General features: G+C 37.7%; 1 protein-coding gene across 1 annotated transcript in view; it reads right to left on the bottom strand.

Annotated features, from left to right (window-relative positions):
* The window catches only part of SLC15A5 (solute carrier family 15 member 5), a 36,337-nt gene extending 18,029 nt beyond the window's left edge, over positions 1 to 18,308 (bottom strand). Inside the window, exons 1-5 of the mRNA XM_008505938.2 lie at positions 17,939 to 18,308; positions 15,981 to 16,203; positions 10,107 to 10,276; positions 4,812 to 5,032; positions 1,765 to 1,951 (exon numbers count right to left, since the gene is read on the bottom strand). Coding sequence (XP_008504160.1) covers positions 1,765 to 1,951; positions 4,812 to 5,032; positions 10,107 to 10,276; positions 15,981 to 16,203; positions 17,939 to 18,308 — 1,171 coding nt within the window. The remainder of the gene's footprint in view (positions 1 to 1,764; positions 1,952 to 4,811; positions 5,033 to 10,106; positions 10,277 to 15,980; positions 16,204 to 17,938) is intronic.
* Positions 18,309 to 18,895: the final 587 nt, after the last annotated feature.

Genomic DNA, 18,895 nt, shown 5'->3' with positions numbered 1-18,895 from the left:
GAAGGTGCAGTCGTATCCTTGGACTCCGAAGCCATAGCCTGTATTCACAGGTATTTTTATGCTTCAGGTAATTTATCACCCCTAACAGGAGGCTGTTTTAATAAATGAAGCTATTAAGAATAACCACAGCATAGATTCTACTGCTGCTCAACACAACAGAATAGAACATTAATACTAACTTGAAGTTTCTGTGGTTTTAAGGACAATTATTATCTGAATGTGCTTTTTGTGTTTTAATGCAGATGTTATTTTAAAAACAAGGATAATTGCAGCCTGCTGTGTTATATGCATCTGGTTTGTATAAAACTTAATAACACTCTTAATTAGGCTAATTTAGTCAGATTAATACCTCTGCGTGTGTCAGTACTCACTGTGCTGCTTGCCATGGGGCACTGAATTAATAGTAGCACACTGAGAAAATAGTCATTTATAAATACTTTTGTCTGAGGTTTGTAATGTAGGCTGGAGGATTAAAAATGTAGGAAATTTAATGATAGTATCTACAAAAGGGAATAGTTTTAAGTGAATACAGAATGGAAGCTGATTTTCCGGTGGTACTCGATGTACCCCATATCAGAAGAGAGTTGAAGAGGATACCTCCAGATCCTAGAATGTAAGAGTTTTAAGTATAGGGAGTAATTGAAAAAAAATAAATCAAATAAAATGAAAGGAGGCCCAACCCCTAATAAAGCCATCATTACTTTTAGGCTATGAATTTCTCTGAAATGAAGGCCAAGCTGCAAGCCTGAGATTACAATGCTTGCTGTTGAAAACTTTGGGACTCAAAACAGAGAAAACTTCTTTGAACCACTTCTATGAGAAAGAGATCACCTCTGTAGAAGTGACGATAGCCATCTCTTTGACTTCACCTCTTTGCTTGACTTTAAGCCAGTGTGCAACAAAATCCTGAAGTGAAACACTTTAATAAATAGAATCACTTGTACCTGGACAATTATTCCATACTAGATATTCAAACTAAAATTCTAACACTGCCAAGGAAGGCAATTCTAACACTGCCTCTCCAAGTTACCTTCCACCTGTGAAATGTATCCGTTATTTTACATAGCTTTACAGTCATGTTTTTCCCTTGCTTATCAGTTCTAAAAACACCTCTTCCAGACACAGAATTAGACTAGATACTTTTATTTCGCTGGGGGATGAAACTGAAATAAAGTGTACTGGTGATAGAACAATTTAACCTTTGGAAACTGCAATCCTACTGTTGATGCAATTAGAGAATAAAAATGTAGGAAGAGCAAAGCCTTTATTCATAACCTAATTTTTAAAATCCAAATTCATAATTCTGAGCAACAGAACATTTCTCTGGAATCAGAGAGCAATTCAAGGACTCTACTATCCCCAGAAATCTTCCAAAGGAACCTAACTTCCCAAAGTTAAACAAAAATATAAAAGAGAATCAAGTCAGAGTATGCCTCAAACCTGAGCAGTTAGTACCATTTTTCTCATCAGTTCCTCAGAACAAGTAGCTATTTGTGGCTGTGTCTCAAAATATTTTGTTTGTCAGAAGAGCCACAACCTCTGTCCAAAAGAAATGCTATTTTTTTCTGTATATCTATTCTATTTTTAAGGACTATCTTTTCAAATATTCCTTTGAAACATATTCACCGCCAAGTCATCTCAAAAAAAGTACATCTCAATATTTAGTCAGAAATTATTGTATATGATCACCCACCACCTACTGAAGTTTCTCTTTTGAAAGCAGTATACACATAAAGATTGTATAAACATGTGCTCTATACATACCAATGTAAATTGTTGGAGAACGTCCAGCATCCTTGGAACTAAAGAGGTAGGAGTTAATGCATTCCAAAATAGGAACAAGAATCAGTAGTGGAACAATACTTATCACATTCATTGCTGCAACTGGCAAGACAAATCCACTGAAGTGCAAGTTGGAATTCATGGTTTGGAGGTAATATCCTGAAGGGATCTGTGTTGAAGAATAAAACCCCATGCCCTTAGTATACCAGATACTTTTAATGGATAAGACTTTTTCTATATCTGAGAACTTCTCCAACTCATTTCCTTCTGAAAAAGCCACAGTAAACCAAACACTGGCCAAAAGGATTCACCATTCATGATGAAAGCCTTTCAGACAGCAACATTCTCATTCTCTGCAAGAGTGTTATTTTCTTGTTCATTTGCTCCCAAGTTTAACAAATATAAGCAGCAGTCCATGGACTTTTCTAATCATGCCTAGAGTTATCAGCCAATATACTAAATAGTTCTAATGCTTTAGTCATGTCTTATAGACAGTATTTAACACAACAGAAGTTTAAAATAGCAAGATGAAGAGTTCTTTTGAACTTCTGATTGCCTGTACTCAAGGTGGAAGTGTGATTCTTAAGTAACTCTTGCTAGATTTTAAAGCTCCATGAAATGGAGATTTGATCAGTCTCAGAACCAGCCTAATGTAACTGAGAGCCATAGCAGTTGTATAGAGGACTTAATTTTACTTCTAAGAACTGAAAACCAAGGAACCCAATGGCAGCCATCAGGGTATGACATTAAGTAGATTTGTAAGACTGCCTCTTACTGCAAGAGCAAACAATTCCTTCTGCTAGTGTGAGGCTCTACAGATGACCTGTTTGGTTTATGCTAATAAATATTACCAAAATAGTAATACGAATTATAGTAGTAACAATAATAAACCATTTCCAATGGCTTCTACCAACAGATTTTTCAGTTTGGCTTTTGAAGGAAGCTCGTTCAACTAAGCTCTACAACTTCAGGTGCATCAGGGAGTCATTACCCACTCCATTTTACAGACCAATGGGAGAAAAAAAGGGGCAACTTGAGTAATTCACAGAGTAAAGTCAAGATTGAGCTAGATGTAAAAATGGTTTCTTTACTCTCTGGCTTTGTAGAGGTCCTGTGGCACTTCAAATGGCTCTTCAATGTGACTGGTAGTGCCATATCCAGGTAGAAAATTACTGCTTTATAGTTGTCTGAAAAATAATGTTTAGTTAGTAACTGAGATTATATAGTTTCTCATGAATGGTTATAGCCAACCCTACTCACTGGGAGTCTGTTCAGTGCTAAAGAGTGACTCATATGCTAATGCTAGTTCTTAATAAAAATATTTTTTTCACCTACACTCTACCTCCAAAAGAAGATATAAATTGTAAAAGGGCAAATAAATGGCAACGGAACTACGAAAGATCTGAATTGAGCCAAATTTTGTTGGTTCCTTCTTTCCACAGCCTCTTGAAAATCAGAATTGACTTCTTAATAGGAATTAAAATATCATCAACATGAATCACAGGCACTGAAAGCTGTTAACTTATGGTTGATAGGAAATAATATGGAGGAAATACAATTAATCTTTACAAAAAAATAATAAATATCAATCTATTGCCTAGTTTGAGGAAAAAGACTTAAACTTATTAGGGATTCTGCCAAACAAACTAAAGTCCTCCCTTTCAGCAGCACAAATACTTTTATATAATATATATATATATAAGTGATTGTTAGGACTCTGATTAATAGTAGCTGGTCCATTTCCACCTGGTCATTAATGCATAACCTCAACCATATGTGTGTGTTTATTGGTTTGCAGTGTTTCAGGTTCATTTTGGTTGGTTGTTTTTAAATTTGTTTGGGCCTTTTTGTGTTATTGTAGGGGTGGGAAGAGAAGAGGAAAAAGAATGAGGCAGATGGATGGGAATGTAGGATGATGACAAGGGGGAGTGTCAATAAAGCAGTGTATGCTACATATTTTGAAGACTTTCCTTAAGCAGCATTTTAACACCAATAAGTGAAAAATGAATTTGTGAGACAGCTCATAGATCTGTTATTCCAGCTGCCACGGGGTAAGCCACCTCAAACTCCTGCTTAGCCAGGATCATCCAGACAGAAATGAATCTGAAGGAATCATGTCAGCTTAAGTAGTAGCTTCTTGACACATTTACGTTTTTATAACACGCATGCACTCAGAAGCAGAAAGAACTGCACAGCCTGACAGAGAGACTGTGAAAGGACTGCTGCTTTCCACAAATAGAAAACCACCCACTTCCAGTGTAGGTAACACCAGCCACATAATCCTGTCAAAACTTCAGGTGAAATATGTAGTGAAATGAGGCAACCAGGTGCCACTAATTGCCAGGTAGTGGGCATGAGCTTGTGTTAAGCCCACCTGTGCCCAATTAGGGCAGGTCCCCACCGTGCATGAGCAGGATTAGGGGCCCAATAAAAGGTGAGGCTCAAACTCACAGGCTCAGCTCAGTCCTGAGCAAGCCAGCAGAGAGATTAGCCTCTTTCAGAGCAATAGCACTGATCCAGGCTAGTCAACCCTGAGTGCAATAGACTCAGAGCACGTGAGTTTCTGCTGGAACACCTGGTTGGACCTTGGAGCGCCATGCCCAAAAAGAGGTTCAGCTTGCAACAGAAATATACAGTCAGGAGAGCAAACAAAGATTTTTTTCTACTTCTCTCTAAAGTGAATGATCATTTAAGAAATGGGGAAGTTACATGCTGAGCATGAGCCTTTGATAACTATGACATGGCAGCATGAGGTCAACAGGACTCTGGCATTAGATGTTTTAACCAGTACAAGTTCAGAGAAATGAGTGGCGAGAAGCCACACAAGCTCCTTAATGAGTCTTGGCCAAGTCAATTTCACTTATTTGATGAGATGAGAGGATACAGCAAGTTACATTCTCAGGTAATTAAAGCTCCTCTGCCAGGTTGTGTCCCTGGTAAACTGACAGCTAAACACATGCCTGGAGACATAGTAGTAAACATATGTCACCGTATATGTCAAGATTTTTGTCTAAAAGCTGTGTACCCACCTGCGTAATACACGTTCTATATAGAATTTGGAAAGCAAACAATGGGAAGAGCCTGGCAAGTGACTTGGTGCTTTCCACCTGGGTCTCACTGTACTGACCACCAAAGTTTTCCTTGGCATGATCGAGCCAGTTGGCGAGGCCTCCGTTAAAGTAGCGGTACCGCATGCAACACGTTTTCAGGGCACTACCAATCATCCCAAAAGTCGTCAGCAGGGAACTGTCTGCAAACAGAGACATTAGACATTGGTATGATTTTACTTCCTGCCAAAATAAACAAGGTAGAACACCTTCGGAGGGAAAATACAACCTGACACGCTCACCTTTGTGTCTTCTTGAGGAGGGGAGAGACCATAACAGTCTGGATTTGTTCCAGAATATTCTTTTTTGGAAGCCAGTAGCTTCACAACGTAATCATTACAAAAGCAACCCAGCCCAACATCCACAAAGAAAAGTGTCTTGTGCTACCAGTTATTTAAGACACCACAACAATATGTTGCTGTGTTTGAACAGCTGAAGTATTACTATATGTTGCTTTTGCTTTCTATTGATTGAAGGAGGTTAGTTTTCAGTTCAAGACAGTACTGAGATGCTGCTTATATGCTGAAGTCCAGAGGCAAGGGAGTAGTAGAAAAGGGTGGTAGAGAAGTGAGAAGAAAAGGAAGTTCAAAAAAGGGAACTTTCATGAATGCATTTCAAAGTCATAAATATTATCTCAGGACTTCTAAGTAGCACACTGTGGTGGATGAGGTTTCCAAACTAGTATTACGCATGTTACAACTTGCTTACTGGGCTCAGGAACTGCTAACTTGGTTCTGAGACTTGGGGGAAATGGAAGGAAAACGAAGATGAAACTTAAACTTCAGGCTTGGGAATGGAGATTCATTTACCTTTATTAAATTGCCATCTATGCAAATACACGTTACAGCACTTTTCTGCTTCTCCAAGAGTCTTGTAGCACTACAATAACTTGGGTATCTATAAATAAATAGTTTCTAAAAACTAAGGTGAACTAAGATTGCAGAAGGAAAACATATGCTTATCATCTCTGGCAGGGAAATTCTTTCCTAGAAGTATCTATTGGCACGTACTGGAAGAACTTGCTCTAGAGTACTAAGGAAGGGAATTTTGTTAGATAACTAACATTTAAAACTCTGGTATTATTGACTAAACTCTGAAATAGCATACCAAAACTTGCAAACACAGAGAACTGGTAGAGCTTCTATTGCTCGGTATGACTGTACCAGGCAACTATTCCTACCACTCATTGGAAGTGATGCTTGAGTTTCGGATCTAGACTATTTCAAGACCAAATCTGAAGACTAAAAGAAAAACTTGTAGACTTTCAGAGTGACTTGACTAAGAAGCTAACCAGAAAACAAATGGGACTTTGAACTCTTGTCAAAGCAGAGTTATTTTCTGAAGTTAAAAAAAAAAAAGGCATAAAGGTCAGTATCAGCTCAACTGATTCAACTGATTGACAGACCTAGTAGTAATTACATGATTTAGGTCAAAGAAGTGATAATATTTTGCATCACTCTACACTAGAGGTTGGGCATTCACAAAGAAAGAATGAAAAACAGTAATGTGATGTTAGTGGTCTTCAAGGCTTTGAACCCAGTCTGTGTGGAAACAAGATGTACAGAATGCCTCATGACAAAAAAATCCCCAGACAGTTCAGCAAAGCAACAACATGGCTGTGTGCTGGTTTATCTGATCTAGCCTCAAAGATTGCCATGGGCCACCTTCTTTCCTTTGGAATGGAAGCAATTAGATTTCAGTAAAGCATTTGACACCATCTCCCACACAATCCTGACAGTAAGGTAACGTGGTCTGGATGGTCTGGTAGTCCAGTGAATAGCAAACTGATTAAAGGAAACAAGTCAGAGTTTTAGTCAATGGGACAGAGTCTACTTGGAGGCCTGTATCTAGCAGAGCCCCTCAGGGGTCAAGTATTGGGACCACTACTATTCAACATATTTATCAATGACCTGGATGAGGGAACAGAGTGCACTGTCAGTAGGTTTGCTGACCTAAAACCGGGAGGAGTGGCTGTCACACCAGAAGGCTGTACTGCCACTCAGCAGAACCTAAACAAACTGGAGAGTTGGGTGGGGAGAAATTTAATGAAATCCAACGAGGGCAAGTGTAGAGTCTTGCATCTGGGAAAGAACACCCAATGTACCAGTATAGGTTGGGAACTGACCTATGAGAGAGCAGTGTAGTGCAAAGAGACCTGGGTGTCCTAGTGGACAGAAGGATGACCATGAGCAGCAATGTGCCCCTGTGGCCAAGAAGGCCAAGGGCATCCCAGGGTGCATTAGAAGGGGGGTGGTTAGTAGGTTGAGAGAGGTTCCTCTCCTCCTCTACTCTGCCCTAGTGAGGCTGCATCTGGAATATTGTGTCCAGTTCTGGGCTCCTCAGTTCAAGGACAGAGAACTGCTTGAAAGAGTCCAGAGCAGGGCCACAAAGATGATTAAAGGAGTGGAACATCTCCCTTTTGAGGAAAGGCTGAGGGAGCTCGGTCTCTTCAGCTTGAAAAAGAGGAAACAGAGGCAACCTCATTACTGTTTATAAATATGTAAAGGGCAAATGTCAGGAGGATAGAGTCAGGCTCTTCTCAGTGATGTCCAATGATAGAACTAGGGGAAATGGGTGCAAGTTGGAAGTTCTGGATAAATAAAAGAAAATGTTTTTTCACTCAAAGAGTGAAAGCAGTGAAACAGGCTGCCCAGTGAGGTGCTGGAGTCTCCCTCTCTGGAGACATTCAAAACCCACCTGGATGTGCTCATGTGACCTACTTTAGGTGATCCTTCCCTGGGAGGGGTGTTGGACTCTATGATCTCTCAGGGTCCCTTTCAGCTCCTAACATTCTGTAATACTCTGACTCTTCTTTCTTACACTCATTGAAAGAAAGACAAAGAAAAAAAAATAAAAAAGGCTAAATAGACAAAAAATCCAGACATTCCCATGCCTTTTTTAATGTATCAGCTGAGGTTCTCTTTAATGTAATTTTGGTCAACAACGTAGGAAGCATTATTTTGTATGCAGCAAAACAGGCAAATATATTATTTAGCTGTGTTTCTCAGCATGGAATTCCAGCAGATTATAAAATTCAGTAAACAAGGAAGATAAAGCTGCTTGATATTGTAGTTAAAAAAGCAACTTGAATGATGCATAGACCTAACCATAGCAAGAGGATTTTGTCAGTGATGTAGTTAGAATAAGTATCTCATTCCTTCATCAAAAGAAAAGAAATAAACCCCATGGAACTCCATAATCGTGAATTCCTCATATTAGAAATCTGATCAGCTAGTAAGAGATGGGTTTAAAAGCATAAATATTTGTATCAGTGCACATTGTTTAGATCAAAACCACACATTTTATACTTGTATTTCTAATGGTTTTCCTAAAAAAAAAATCAAAACCAAAACCAAACACTCATCTGTATAGATGTTAAGTTTCAACTTTCTGAAAGTGATTGTCCTTCTTCATACTTCAGCCATCGCTGTTAATGGTCTGCTACTCTGACCTTGATCTAATAGAGAATATCTATAGTATCTAATTACAATAAAAAGCCTGCATCACACCCTTGATGGTAGATAGACATTTCTTCCTCATCTCTGGTCACCTGCCAGTCCTTAAAATGATAGCAGTGGGAAGAAATGCAAATGAAAGTCATGTTTGACAGCTAAATATAATTGAATGCATGATCCATATTTGAAGAGTTATCTTAAAAGAAAAGGCAGTGTATATAAAAATAATTTAAAGTCATCTATGGATTTGAATTATTGTTCTGAAGAATTTCCAATTTCATAATCTCACTGGAAGGTACAAAGCATATTATCTTTTATTTTGACTAAGGAGATAAGAAACCTTGCAGAACCTAGAGGGTGGAATTCTGCAAAGACTTGGAAAATATATGACGAATCAAAAAATACTCAGAAAAATTCTTGATAAAAAACCCAACAACACTCCCCCAAAAAAACATACCCAAAAGAAACCAGCCTCAAAACCTGCTAATTTTGTTGATGGCCCTGATAGACATACTATACAAAAATTAATATTATTTCACTAAGTAGAATTAAACTAGTTAGATTATAAACAACAGATTTAACCTCTATGACATTCCAGCTCATGGGTGGATACTAAAGAATCTTTTTACTGTCTTAGGTTGTAAAAACCTGTAGTGAGCCCCAGCAAGTCTACCAGCCACGGTTCTCTTCATAAGAAGCCAAATAATTTGATACTAGTCTTTGCAGATTTCAGTAGCAAATTATCATGTTATTTGGGGTGTTGTGGAGCAGACACATTTATTTGCCTCTATTTGTTTTGAACAAGTGTCTCTCATGACACCTGGACTATGATATTCCCAGGAACTTGATTTATTAATTCGTTCCCTCACTGCTAATATATCTTTGCTTAGATTATATTTATATAAAAAAAGATTGAAATAACTTGTTTTCAGTTTCTGGGTTGTTAGAAAAAGAAGAGCAATGTTGGGGCACTTAGAGAATGTTTCAGATTACCCAGGCTCTACTTAAATTTCTGCTCTTGATCAAAAGAGAGGGCAATTGCCATCTACAGATTCTGAAAAGCTTAGGTGCTAAAAGATGAATCCAGAGGGGTGTAAAAACTTTTTGTTTAAAATACCTAGAATAGCTAGAGCTATTCAGTGTTCTAGTTATTTTTAAATGGGTAATAAGATATCACATCATATAAGCAAGAACATTGAGACAACACTGAACATCAGTCACTCTGCAAGATAGCTGCCTTATAGAACAACTTTGCTATTAGTTCCTACCTGTTTAGCTGACTTACCACACTGCTTGATTGCTCAGGTACAAGTTCAGGCACAGCAGTGAAGTGCAATACATTATGAAAACAAGCATGCTTCATGCCTTAACATAAACAGTAAGTCTCCTTCAACTGGCTAAAACACATTGGGGCTTAGGTTGAACCAAACATGGCAAAATAAACTCCACCAGAAGCATTCATACTGTCCAGTCAAATGCTTGAATACGTGCTTGACATGACAGAAAATGTACATAAGTCTGCCAGAGACTGCTTTCTACTTTTTCATCCTACCCAGGATGAAAAACCTGAAAGGATGAAAGTCCCTCTATGTCTACCTTTAAAGATGAATTTTGTCTCTTACACACAGACCTTGCAGAGCTAAACCTCAAGCATCACCAACTATACCAGGTGGTGTAAAAGAACTTATTTAAAAAAAAGAAGTTGACAACTGCTTTGAAAATAACCTCCAGAGAGAGTTCTTAAGATATAGTTGCCTCTTACCTGTTTTGGGTTTGTAAATCATTTCACCACGCACCATGTGAATTGTGATCATAGCCATAACCATGGACACAAAAGGGATAAGAAAACCAAGGTTCCGGGCCACAGACTGCTGAATATAAGAAATGATGACAAAGACAACTGCTGAATTTAAGTTAATCAGCCAATAAAACCTAGTACACAGAGACAAGAGAGAGAAGAGTGGAGAGGCTGAAAAATATAAGGATTTTAACATTTTAAACATTTGTAAAGATGTGGTAAGTACAGTAAGCATGGACAGCATCAGTACCATGCACACATTGACACAGCAATCAACATCAAATTTACTTGGATGTCTCAGCTACAAGAGGTATATGATTAAAGTAACTGTACTAAGGCAGTAGAGCTTAATATATATATAGTACTGGAAATCTTCTTGTGGATCAGTCTTATTAAGCACACATTTAGCATTTACACATTTAATACCTGACAATATAAGCTTTGTGCATGCAATATCACCAAATCATGTACTTTAAGAAATGTCTGAATGCCACTGTCTCTTTTCAGAAATATTAGAATTTAATTTATCAGAAGGGGTGGCTTTTCCATTAGTTGCAAGGCTCAGCTTAAATTTTTTTACTTCTGGAAATATCTTGATAAGGAGCTTCCCCAACACAATTTCTTCTGAAATTCTTTGGTGGTAGAAGCAGTTCTCAAGTACATGTTGAGCCCCTTCTATAGACAGAAGACTTTCAAATGAAAATCACATAACTCTTAGAAGCAGATGACATTGTATTAGTGATAAGCCTACCACAGTTTGAAAATCCTGACAATAGCACACTAAATATGCTTTAAGTAACTGATAAAGATAGCAAAAAGCAACCCCCCTCTCCCCCCCCCAAAAAAACCCAAATGCCAAAACCCAATCAATGCCTTTCCCTGACAGGATGCAAAAGAATAACTACTTCTTTTCTTTATCCTAACAAATAAGTTTATATTTACACAGTTAGGAGCATACTGTTGCCACAGGTTTTCCATTGAATTGTTTCTTAACATAAAGATGACATCAGTAGTTCTTCTAGTTCTTCCAGCTTTTTTTGAGAAGTAGTTAATTGTATAAGAATTAATGAAAGTGAAACAAAATGTACTGCTTATTCTTCTGTTGCATATCCCTCTTCTCACAACATGACTGACCAATTTTTACTTTACCAATCATAATTACCCTAACTCCTCTAACTCTTGGTAAATTCTGAAGTTCTCCCCTTACACTATTCTTAGGATCACTCATTATGTCTTTTTGCTTTCAACAGAGATTTAATCAAGGTTTTCCTTAAAACAGAACTCTCACATAAAACAAGGGTTTGAGGCTAAAGAATAGATTTGAATATTCTGCATCTCACTGCAGAAAGATCAGATTTAGGCAGGAACTGCTTTGGTGAAGTCACAGTTTCCAAAAATACTAACTGTTGGAATCAGTATGATAGTTCATTTGAAGAATCAGTCAGACAGCAATTTTTGCTTCAGATTTGACTCTGACTTGAAGGCTTAGTCTGGGAAATTTTAAGTTTTACTAAACTTTCACACTCCAAGTTGGCTTTAAAGACAACAACTGTATTTTAAATAAAAAAGAAGGATCAACCATATAGTAGTACTGCCTCAATGTATCACTGATTGTGCATACATTTTGTAAGCAACTGCAAGAGAGGATTCCTTCACATTTGCTGGAACCTTAGTGAAATTTTTCATTCAAAGTTGAAATTCTCATTGATACACAGATTCACAGCTTAATACATACTGCTGGAGGAAGCTAAGCTTATCTTATGTCACTTCTGTCCAATCTGTTGGACTTGGTTATTTAATTTTCCTAATTAGTCTAGAACTACGTTATTAGCAATTAAAGGAAAAATCTTATATAGTTGGAGAAGACCATTTACTCCTTAACAATGCAAATCCCAAGCTTTCCAGATAGGTCCCTCCTCTGCTTTAAAGGAGCAGGTAGGGCAGGAGCAAGGTACCACCCTACCATTACATCTCCCTGCATCAGCAATGGCAACAAAAGCTCAGAGCTGAAAATTCTTAGAGGGAGATCGCAAGTCTCTCTTAACCAGTAGTATATTTCCTGAACATCATTTCATTAATTTAAAATGACTTCTAAGTGCCCTGCCATACCTGTCCAGACAAACCATAGACATATTGCAAGGTACAGTGGTACTCCTTCCCATTTTTTTGTCATTGCCCATTACACCACATCTAGCTAGTGCCAAGAAAGCAAAACATGATGTCAGAATCATAGAATCGGCTGGGTTGGAAGGGACCTCAGAGATCATCAAGTCCAACCCTTGAACCACCGTTGCAGTTGCTAGACTATGGCACTAAGTGCCACATCCAGTCTCTTTTTAAATATCTCCAGGGATGGAGAATCCACTACCTCCCTGGGCAGCCCATTCCAATGCTTAATCACTCTCTCCGTAAAGAAATTCTTTCTAATATCTAACCTAAACTTCCCCTGGCACAACTTAAGACCATGCCCTCTTGTCTTGTTGAAAGAAGTATCAACCTAGGTGATGCTACTCAGGTCTGTTCAGTTAGAAAGGCAACACTGCCTCACCCTGGAGAGGAGCTGCCCACAAGGACAGTGCAGCAGTAGGCATGGTAAAATGTTTATACAGCACCCGGGGCAAGTGGCAGAAGAAAAATGACCTACTCTACCAGGGCAAAGTCAGTGCTGCTGAGTTACACAGCAGCTCTCCTGGAACAAGCAAAGATCATGGACAGCAGTGAGCTCTCCTGTTTCATGTATTTCTCTTGTGTTTCTCTGAAATCACACCAAAAACACATCTGAAGTTCCAAAGCAGTTGCTGTTCCCCTCCACTGAAAGAAGTCTTGTGGTACTTTGGCATCATGCTATGCTGTGATGATGATATTGCTGCAGGGATTTTGTACAAACACATGTTGACCCTTGCTCAACTGAAGTTTTTTTAAAAGCAGCCACAGAGCTGGGTCACCAAGAACTTGAACAGAAGTTTTGAAACAATTCCTAACTGACAATTCTAAAGTTAGATATTTCAGTGACTGCTTTCCAAACTTTCTAAAGTGTGCCTGAGCTATCCAGAGACCTGATACTTCATGGCTCTATGACTCTTTCATTGGAAGTAGGAACCTCCAAGGAAAACCTTTGAGAAAACAAGCATGCTTTCTCAAATACCATAGCTATCTAAAAGTGCAATATTTGGAATTGCATTATATTGCATTATATATGCCTCAGAGGTCACAGTAGGGCATAGCTGAAGTAGTTAAATAAGCCAAACCAAATATGTTCAACTTCGCAGGGACGAGCTCCTTCCTGGAGCCTCAGCATTCTGAGGTCTTCTCACAAAGTGAGCCAAATGCCAGCTTGGGGGCGTTCATTTCAAGAACACAGCCCAGATACAAACTCAACTCACTCAACTGTGACACATCCCTAAAACCCTAATAATCTTCTAATACCACTTTACAGAAATCTATTCCTTGCCATAACTTTAATCATGCAGATGACTTTTTACTTAAAAAGTCTTGCTTATGTTTATACTATATTCAAAAAGTTTTTATTAAATTTAACAAATGAGATGAACTTCCTGTGTGAAACAAAAGTAAAAGTAAAATATATGAAAATATTAGGAAACAGACTTTTTTTTCATTTTTTTTTAAATTTATTTTGAAGACTTGTAGGTTTCCTGTCACTTCAAATATTTGCTTTTATTTTTTAAGCATGCCTATCTTTTGTAATTTAAGCTTTGATTTATCCAAACTTTAACTCAGATATTCTGTGCATGGACTAGTATCCAATACATAGCATATAGAAAAAAAATTTAGAGGAGATATAAGATAAGAAGAAAGGAAAGAACTAGTTATGGTTCCATGCTCTCTGTGAGGTTTTTTCTTTTATAGCACATTAGCAAAACAAGACTCAACACTGCTAACTCTCATCCCTAGTCTGGATTGTACCTTCTGCTCTCATTCTCTGCTCCTGTTAGATAGAACTTACTGTGCCTGCTGCACAAATAGTACCTGTCCATAACCTTAACCTTAGAAATACAGAAGTCCTTAGGGAAACACTCCAGCAGCATTCATCTCCCTTCTTCACTTAGCATTGGCATATTCTGTTTACTTAAAAACCCAGAGTCATAGCTCATCCTGGGCCTTAGAACCAGATGTGCAAAGCAATCTTCTTTCAACATGGAATTAGACAACAGGTAATTACAGAGTCCTTTAACTCACTAATTCTGATTGTTTAGCTAGATCTTGGCTGGGAATACAGACAAACTCACCAAGGGTATGCAACAATCTCACTTTATACTATTTTAAAATTCAATGATGTAACACCTACCAGTAGAAAACACTCTACCAAGAGAAAGTGATTCTATTCTGAGAAGTTTTAATGAGATTAAGAATGCTAAGAATGAAACCCCCACTTTTTATATCTTGAGATCACAATCAAACAGCCTCTCCTTGGATGTCACAGAAATTTTTTTTTTTTTAACTGCACATGTGCCTTTCTTGATATTTCCAAAGTTCCAAGAACTGACCCATTTGGATTCCTCCAAGGAACTTTTTACTTGTATTATATCTCCTTTGTAATCAACACTGAGAAATGTCACTTTGATTAAGCACAATTCTGAATGGCTAAGACCACAGTACAATAAATTCTCCAGAGCTATCTTTCAGAACAACTGATTGCTTTCCAGTCTTAATCCCCCAGAGTCTTATTTAATCAAAATGATGTCGCTAATTAAGGATTAAAACTTGGAATAGGGTAAAAAGAAAGATTTTTTTTTTTCTTCTCTCCTATGGGCAGGTCAAGGAGGCAAAATCTGCTCTAAGGAACTAAACAGTCTCATCCACCTTTGGTAAAGCTGTCTTGTTCACTGAAGTTTGGATTTAGTTCAAAACTCTGATATTAACATAATTGGAGGAAAAAAAGAATAGCCAGGAAAGCCACTCCCAAAGGAATAGAGATCTGATTCACTAAGTTCTTCATTGATTCTTCAGCATTGCATTATTAACATGCAAATGTGTTCAGTTTTTTATTTTAATAACTGTGCATGTATAGGGAAAGGAGAGAAAATAGGGCAGTTTAGGGCTTATCTCACCCTGCCTTGAAGGAGAAATTTAGAGGTCCCCACTGCAATTTCTTTGATTGTCACTCCACAGTTTAACCAGAAAGTATAGGTGAATGCATATAGCACTTCTGCTACAGAAGTGCTAAGTAAAGCTAATAAATGTGTTATCAAAAATGTTCTCTGACACACTGAGATTGAAATTGTCAATATGAAAAACTATGAATTTTAAGAACCATTAAAAGAACATTTTTTTCCTCAAAGTTTTCTTAAAGATTAAAAGATTGAACCAAAACAAATGTCAAGTGGTTTATCCCTACCACTGAGTTTTGCAGTTAGAGACTGTAGCAATCTCATTAAACCAACAGACACTACTGCTCCATGTCATTGCTAAAAGTTTATTCTGATGTAAATTCTAATGCCTCATTGAATTTTGTCACTCTTAGAGGGTAAGAGCAAACATCCTAAAAAGACATTGTAACATGTTAAGAATGTTACAATGGAATAATGTAACAGCAAGCTGACTGTCAAATCTGAGTATTTGGGCAAATCAATGAATCCTAACTCTGACTGAAGATTTCTCTAGAAGGCAAAATAGACAGTCGCCAATTCATCCCAGCAAAAGGAAAAAAAAAAATTAAGGAAAATTTTAACAAAAATTCTCAGAAACTCTTCTAAAATCTAAATGTTTTACAGTTAAAAACAAAATGCAAATCCTGTAGAATTTGCCCTGTAAGTTCAGCAGCGAATCGAGGCAATGCTGTATCATCCCCAAGAGATAATTAGCTGTTAAGTTACCAACCAGTTGAAAAAAGAAAGTAGTTCCTTCGATCCGCAGTCCTGAAGGTTGTAGGCACTTAAAGGACAAACTATAGCTCTTATGCCTCCTATTCCCAGACTAGCAGTGAGTAGTGCAACGTAGAATACAATTTTCTCCTCCTTTTTGGTTAGTGTATGAAGAATATGCCGTCTGTCAATGTAAATATCTTCAAAGGGAAATGCCACAATTGGTAGTAGGGCTGTGCCTGGAATTGTAAAGAAATTTGTTATCTGAAATGCATTAGAATCAGACTATAAGACTATTTTAAGAATTTATGTTGAAAAACTACATGAAAAATAAAAGATGCAAGACAGAGGAGTGCAACGAGGGAGAGTCTTAATTCTGGAGAGTCTTAATTCTGTAGAGTGCCAGCACCTTTCTGGATGTCACTACATAGAGTAATGTAAGAACACTAAGGGCCTACAAGAAAATAATCTTCCTCTGCAATTCTTGTAAGGATTCAGGTTCTTCAATCAAGTGAAGAGCTCTCTCTGGAAATGCAACTCCTCTCACTGGCATACCCCATTACCTGAGCATACAAAATAGTAGTTCTCCACTTGCCAGATGGAACCAGTTAAAACATGTAACTTCATCTGATGAACCACTGATCAAGCAAAAAAAAAAAAAAAAAAACCCAAAAAAACCAACCCAAAAAACTCAGTGGTGGAGCAGCCTTTTTTTTTTTAAATACTGGAATTTTAATAATAATAATAATAACCTAGCTACTACATTCTTAAACTTGTGGAAAATTCTTTATTCATGCTGCAGCCTCATGGAAAATAAGTGATTTTCAGAAACTTTACCTATAGAAGCACAACCATGAGTTACATTTACTACCTCTACCTCAACCATTTACTACCTCAACACCACCACCATTACCCATGACTGAAAGTATGATTGTGCTTTAAACTCTGCTCATGTAAGAGTTTGATGATATATCTTGAAGAAAAGAAGATCTGGTTACCATAATACCTGAATACATCTCATTCTGTTTGTGTCATCAGTCTTCTGTTTCAAAACATGCATTGAAAGGACAAGTGGCAGAAGGATATTACAAACCAGAACCCCATGGGAGAAACACTAGAACACAACATCAATCATTTGCAGTGAACTGGCTGCTTGCACAATGGTTTTGTGATCAGCTCAAGAACATTTCAGGAATTAATCTGATTTTTTTTTCCCCTTACTTTGTTGCATGTCTAAATAAAAACATAGTTGGCTATAGCAGAAATCAGACTTGATTATGCTCACACAACTAAACCAAGTAAAAAGTACTTCTATCAGCCTGGTTTAAGTCAACAGAATAATCACCAGCTGTGAAACGTGCTAATTGCTAAAGAATATTCATGCTTAGTTTGAGTGCTTTTACAGAAAAGAGTTCTAGAGTAACAGGTGGGAAAGATTCTGAATGTGCTAACAAAAAGCATTAAGGCATAGTTTATTTATGCTGGTATATGTATAGATACAACTCTGTCTTGACAAAATGCAAGGGTCATATACCTTTACATACAATAAAATCTTAATGCCAGCTGCTAGGAAACTGTTTCTAAACCCTTTCTCAAACTCTCTCTCCAACTGCAGCCGTACATTTGCCACAAACATAAGTCATCTTAGGTTCTTGTTAAATGGAGCAATTTTAGGAGTTGGGCACCCATATTCTGAGTAGCTAAGCCACTTTAGAGGAGTCAAGTTTGTGCAGCAGCTACCCACAAGATGCACGTGCAAATGTTCCTTAGTCTTGGTCAAAGCACTGTCTCACAAGAGGATGTTAGCAAAACTACTGCAGTGCACTTTGCAGAGGAGAAAACAAGTAATTAGCTGTTAGAGAGGGGGGGGGCACAAAGTTGAAGATAACTGCCAGCTTTCAAACACACTTCTCAATAATGCATTTCTGCAACAGAATTACTAAAACACAAAAGACTCGCCAAGGCATCACCTACCTAGGAAGTGAAGAAACATGCAGATGCACACCAGCTTGATTCTCCCCACAAGGCATTCAGCAAGCCAGCCAACCAGGACTGGTGTCAACATGGAGGTGCCCACAAAGCACATATTGACAATAGCTGCCTGGTAGTTGCGATAGCCAAGTCTGACAGTGCAGAAGAGGATCATGTTGCAGACGATGCCAAAAAACGTGAATCTCTCGCACAGCTCCACCAGCAGCATACAAATAGCCTCTTGGAGCTTCTTCTCAGACTGAGACAGATCTCCAGCATGGTTGCTTCTCGCAGGTGATGATCTCCGTTCCTTTTCAGCAGTGTGGTTCAGAAGTCGTTTTTCTTCCATAGCTTTTCTCTTTGCATTGGACATGCTTGTGTTTTTTAAGTACAACTGAGTAGAGCAACTGAAGATACAGGTACACTTCTGTTCTCCTTCAGTGTAATTAGCAAACTCGTAAGACTCTTTGCTTTGAATTCCACATGTCACTACTACAATTTCTTAGGGCACCTGTCACTTCTGTGACATAACATACAGGATGAAAGAGTATTTAAAAAAAAATAAATAAAAAAACTCAGAACTATATCAATATTTCAGCTGCTAAATTTAGCATCACTCAGAATCTCAATCTGTTTATTTAATTAGTACACTTGAGGGTGAACAAAATTATTCACCAGAATTCTATTACCTATTAAATTATGAGAATACAATACGGGATGTATAACTCTATCAGTATGTTACAGATAGAAGTTTAAATATACAGGAAAGCTAACATTTTTAGAAGAACACAAAGAACAGATCAGGAAAATAATTTCGTTAAAATAATCTGATAGTTTAATTAGGCAACAAGTGAAAACCTGTGAGAAGAGATAAAGAGATTTTGTTTTAAGGTTAACACCTATCCATTAATTCATTTCTTGGTATTTTTGGTTGAAATACAGTTAAAGTTAACTATAAAA

The sequence above is a fragment of the Calypte anna genome, chromosome 1 (assembly GCF_003957555.1).
Source record: "Calypte anna isolate BGI_N300 chromosome 1, bCalAnn1_v1.p, whole genome shotgun sequence".
Classification (NCBI taxonomy): domain Eukaryota; kingdom Metazoa; phylum Chordata; class Aves; order Apodiformes; family Trochilidae; genus Calypte; species Calypte anna.
This window is presented reverse-complemented; position numbering and strand designations above follow the sequence as displayed.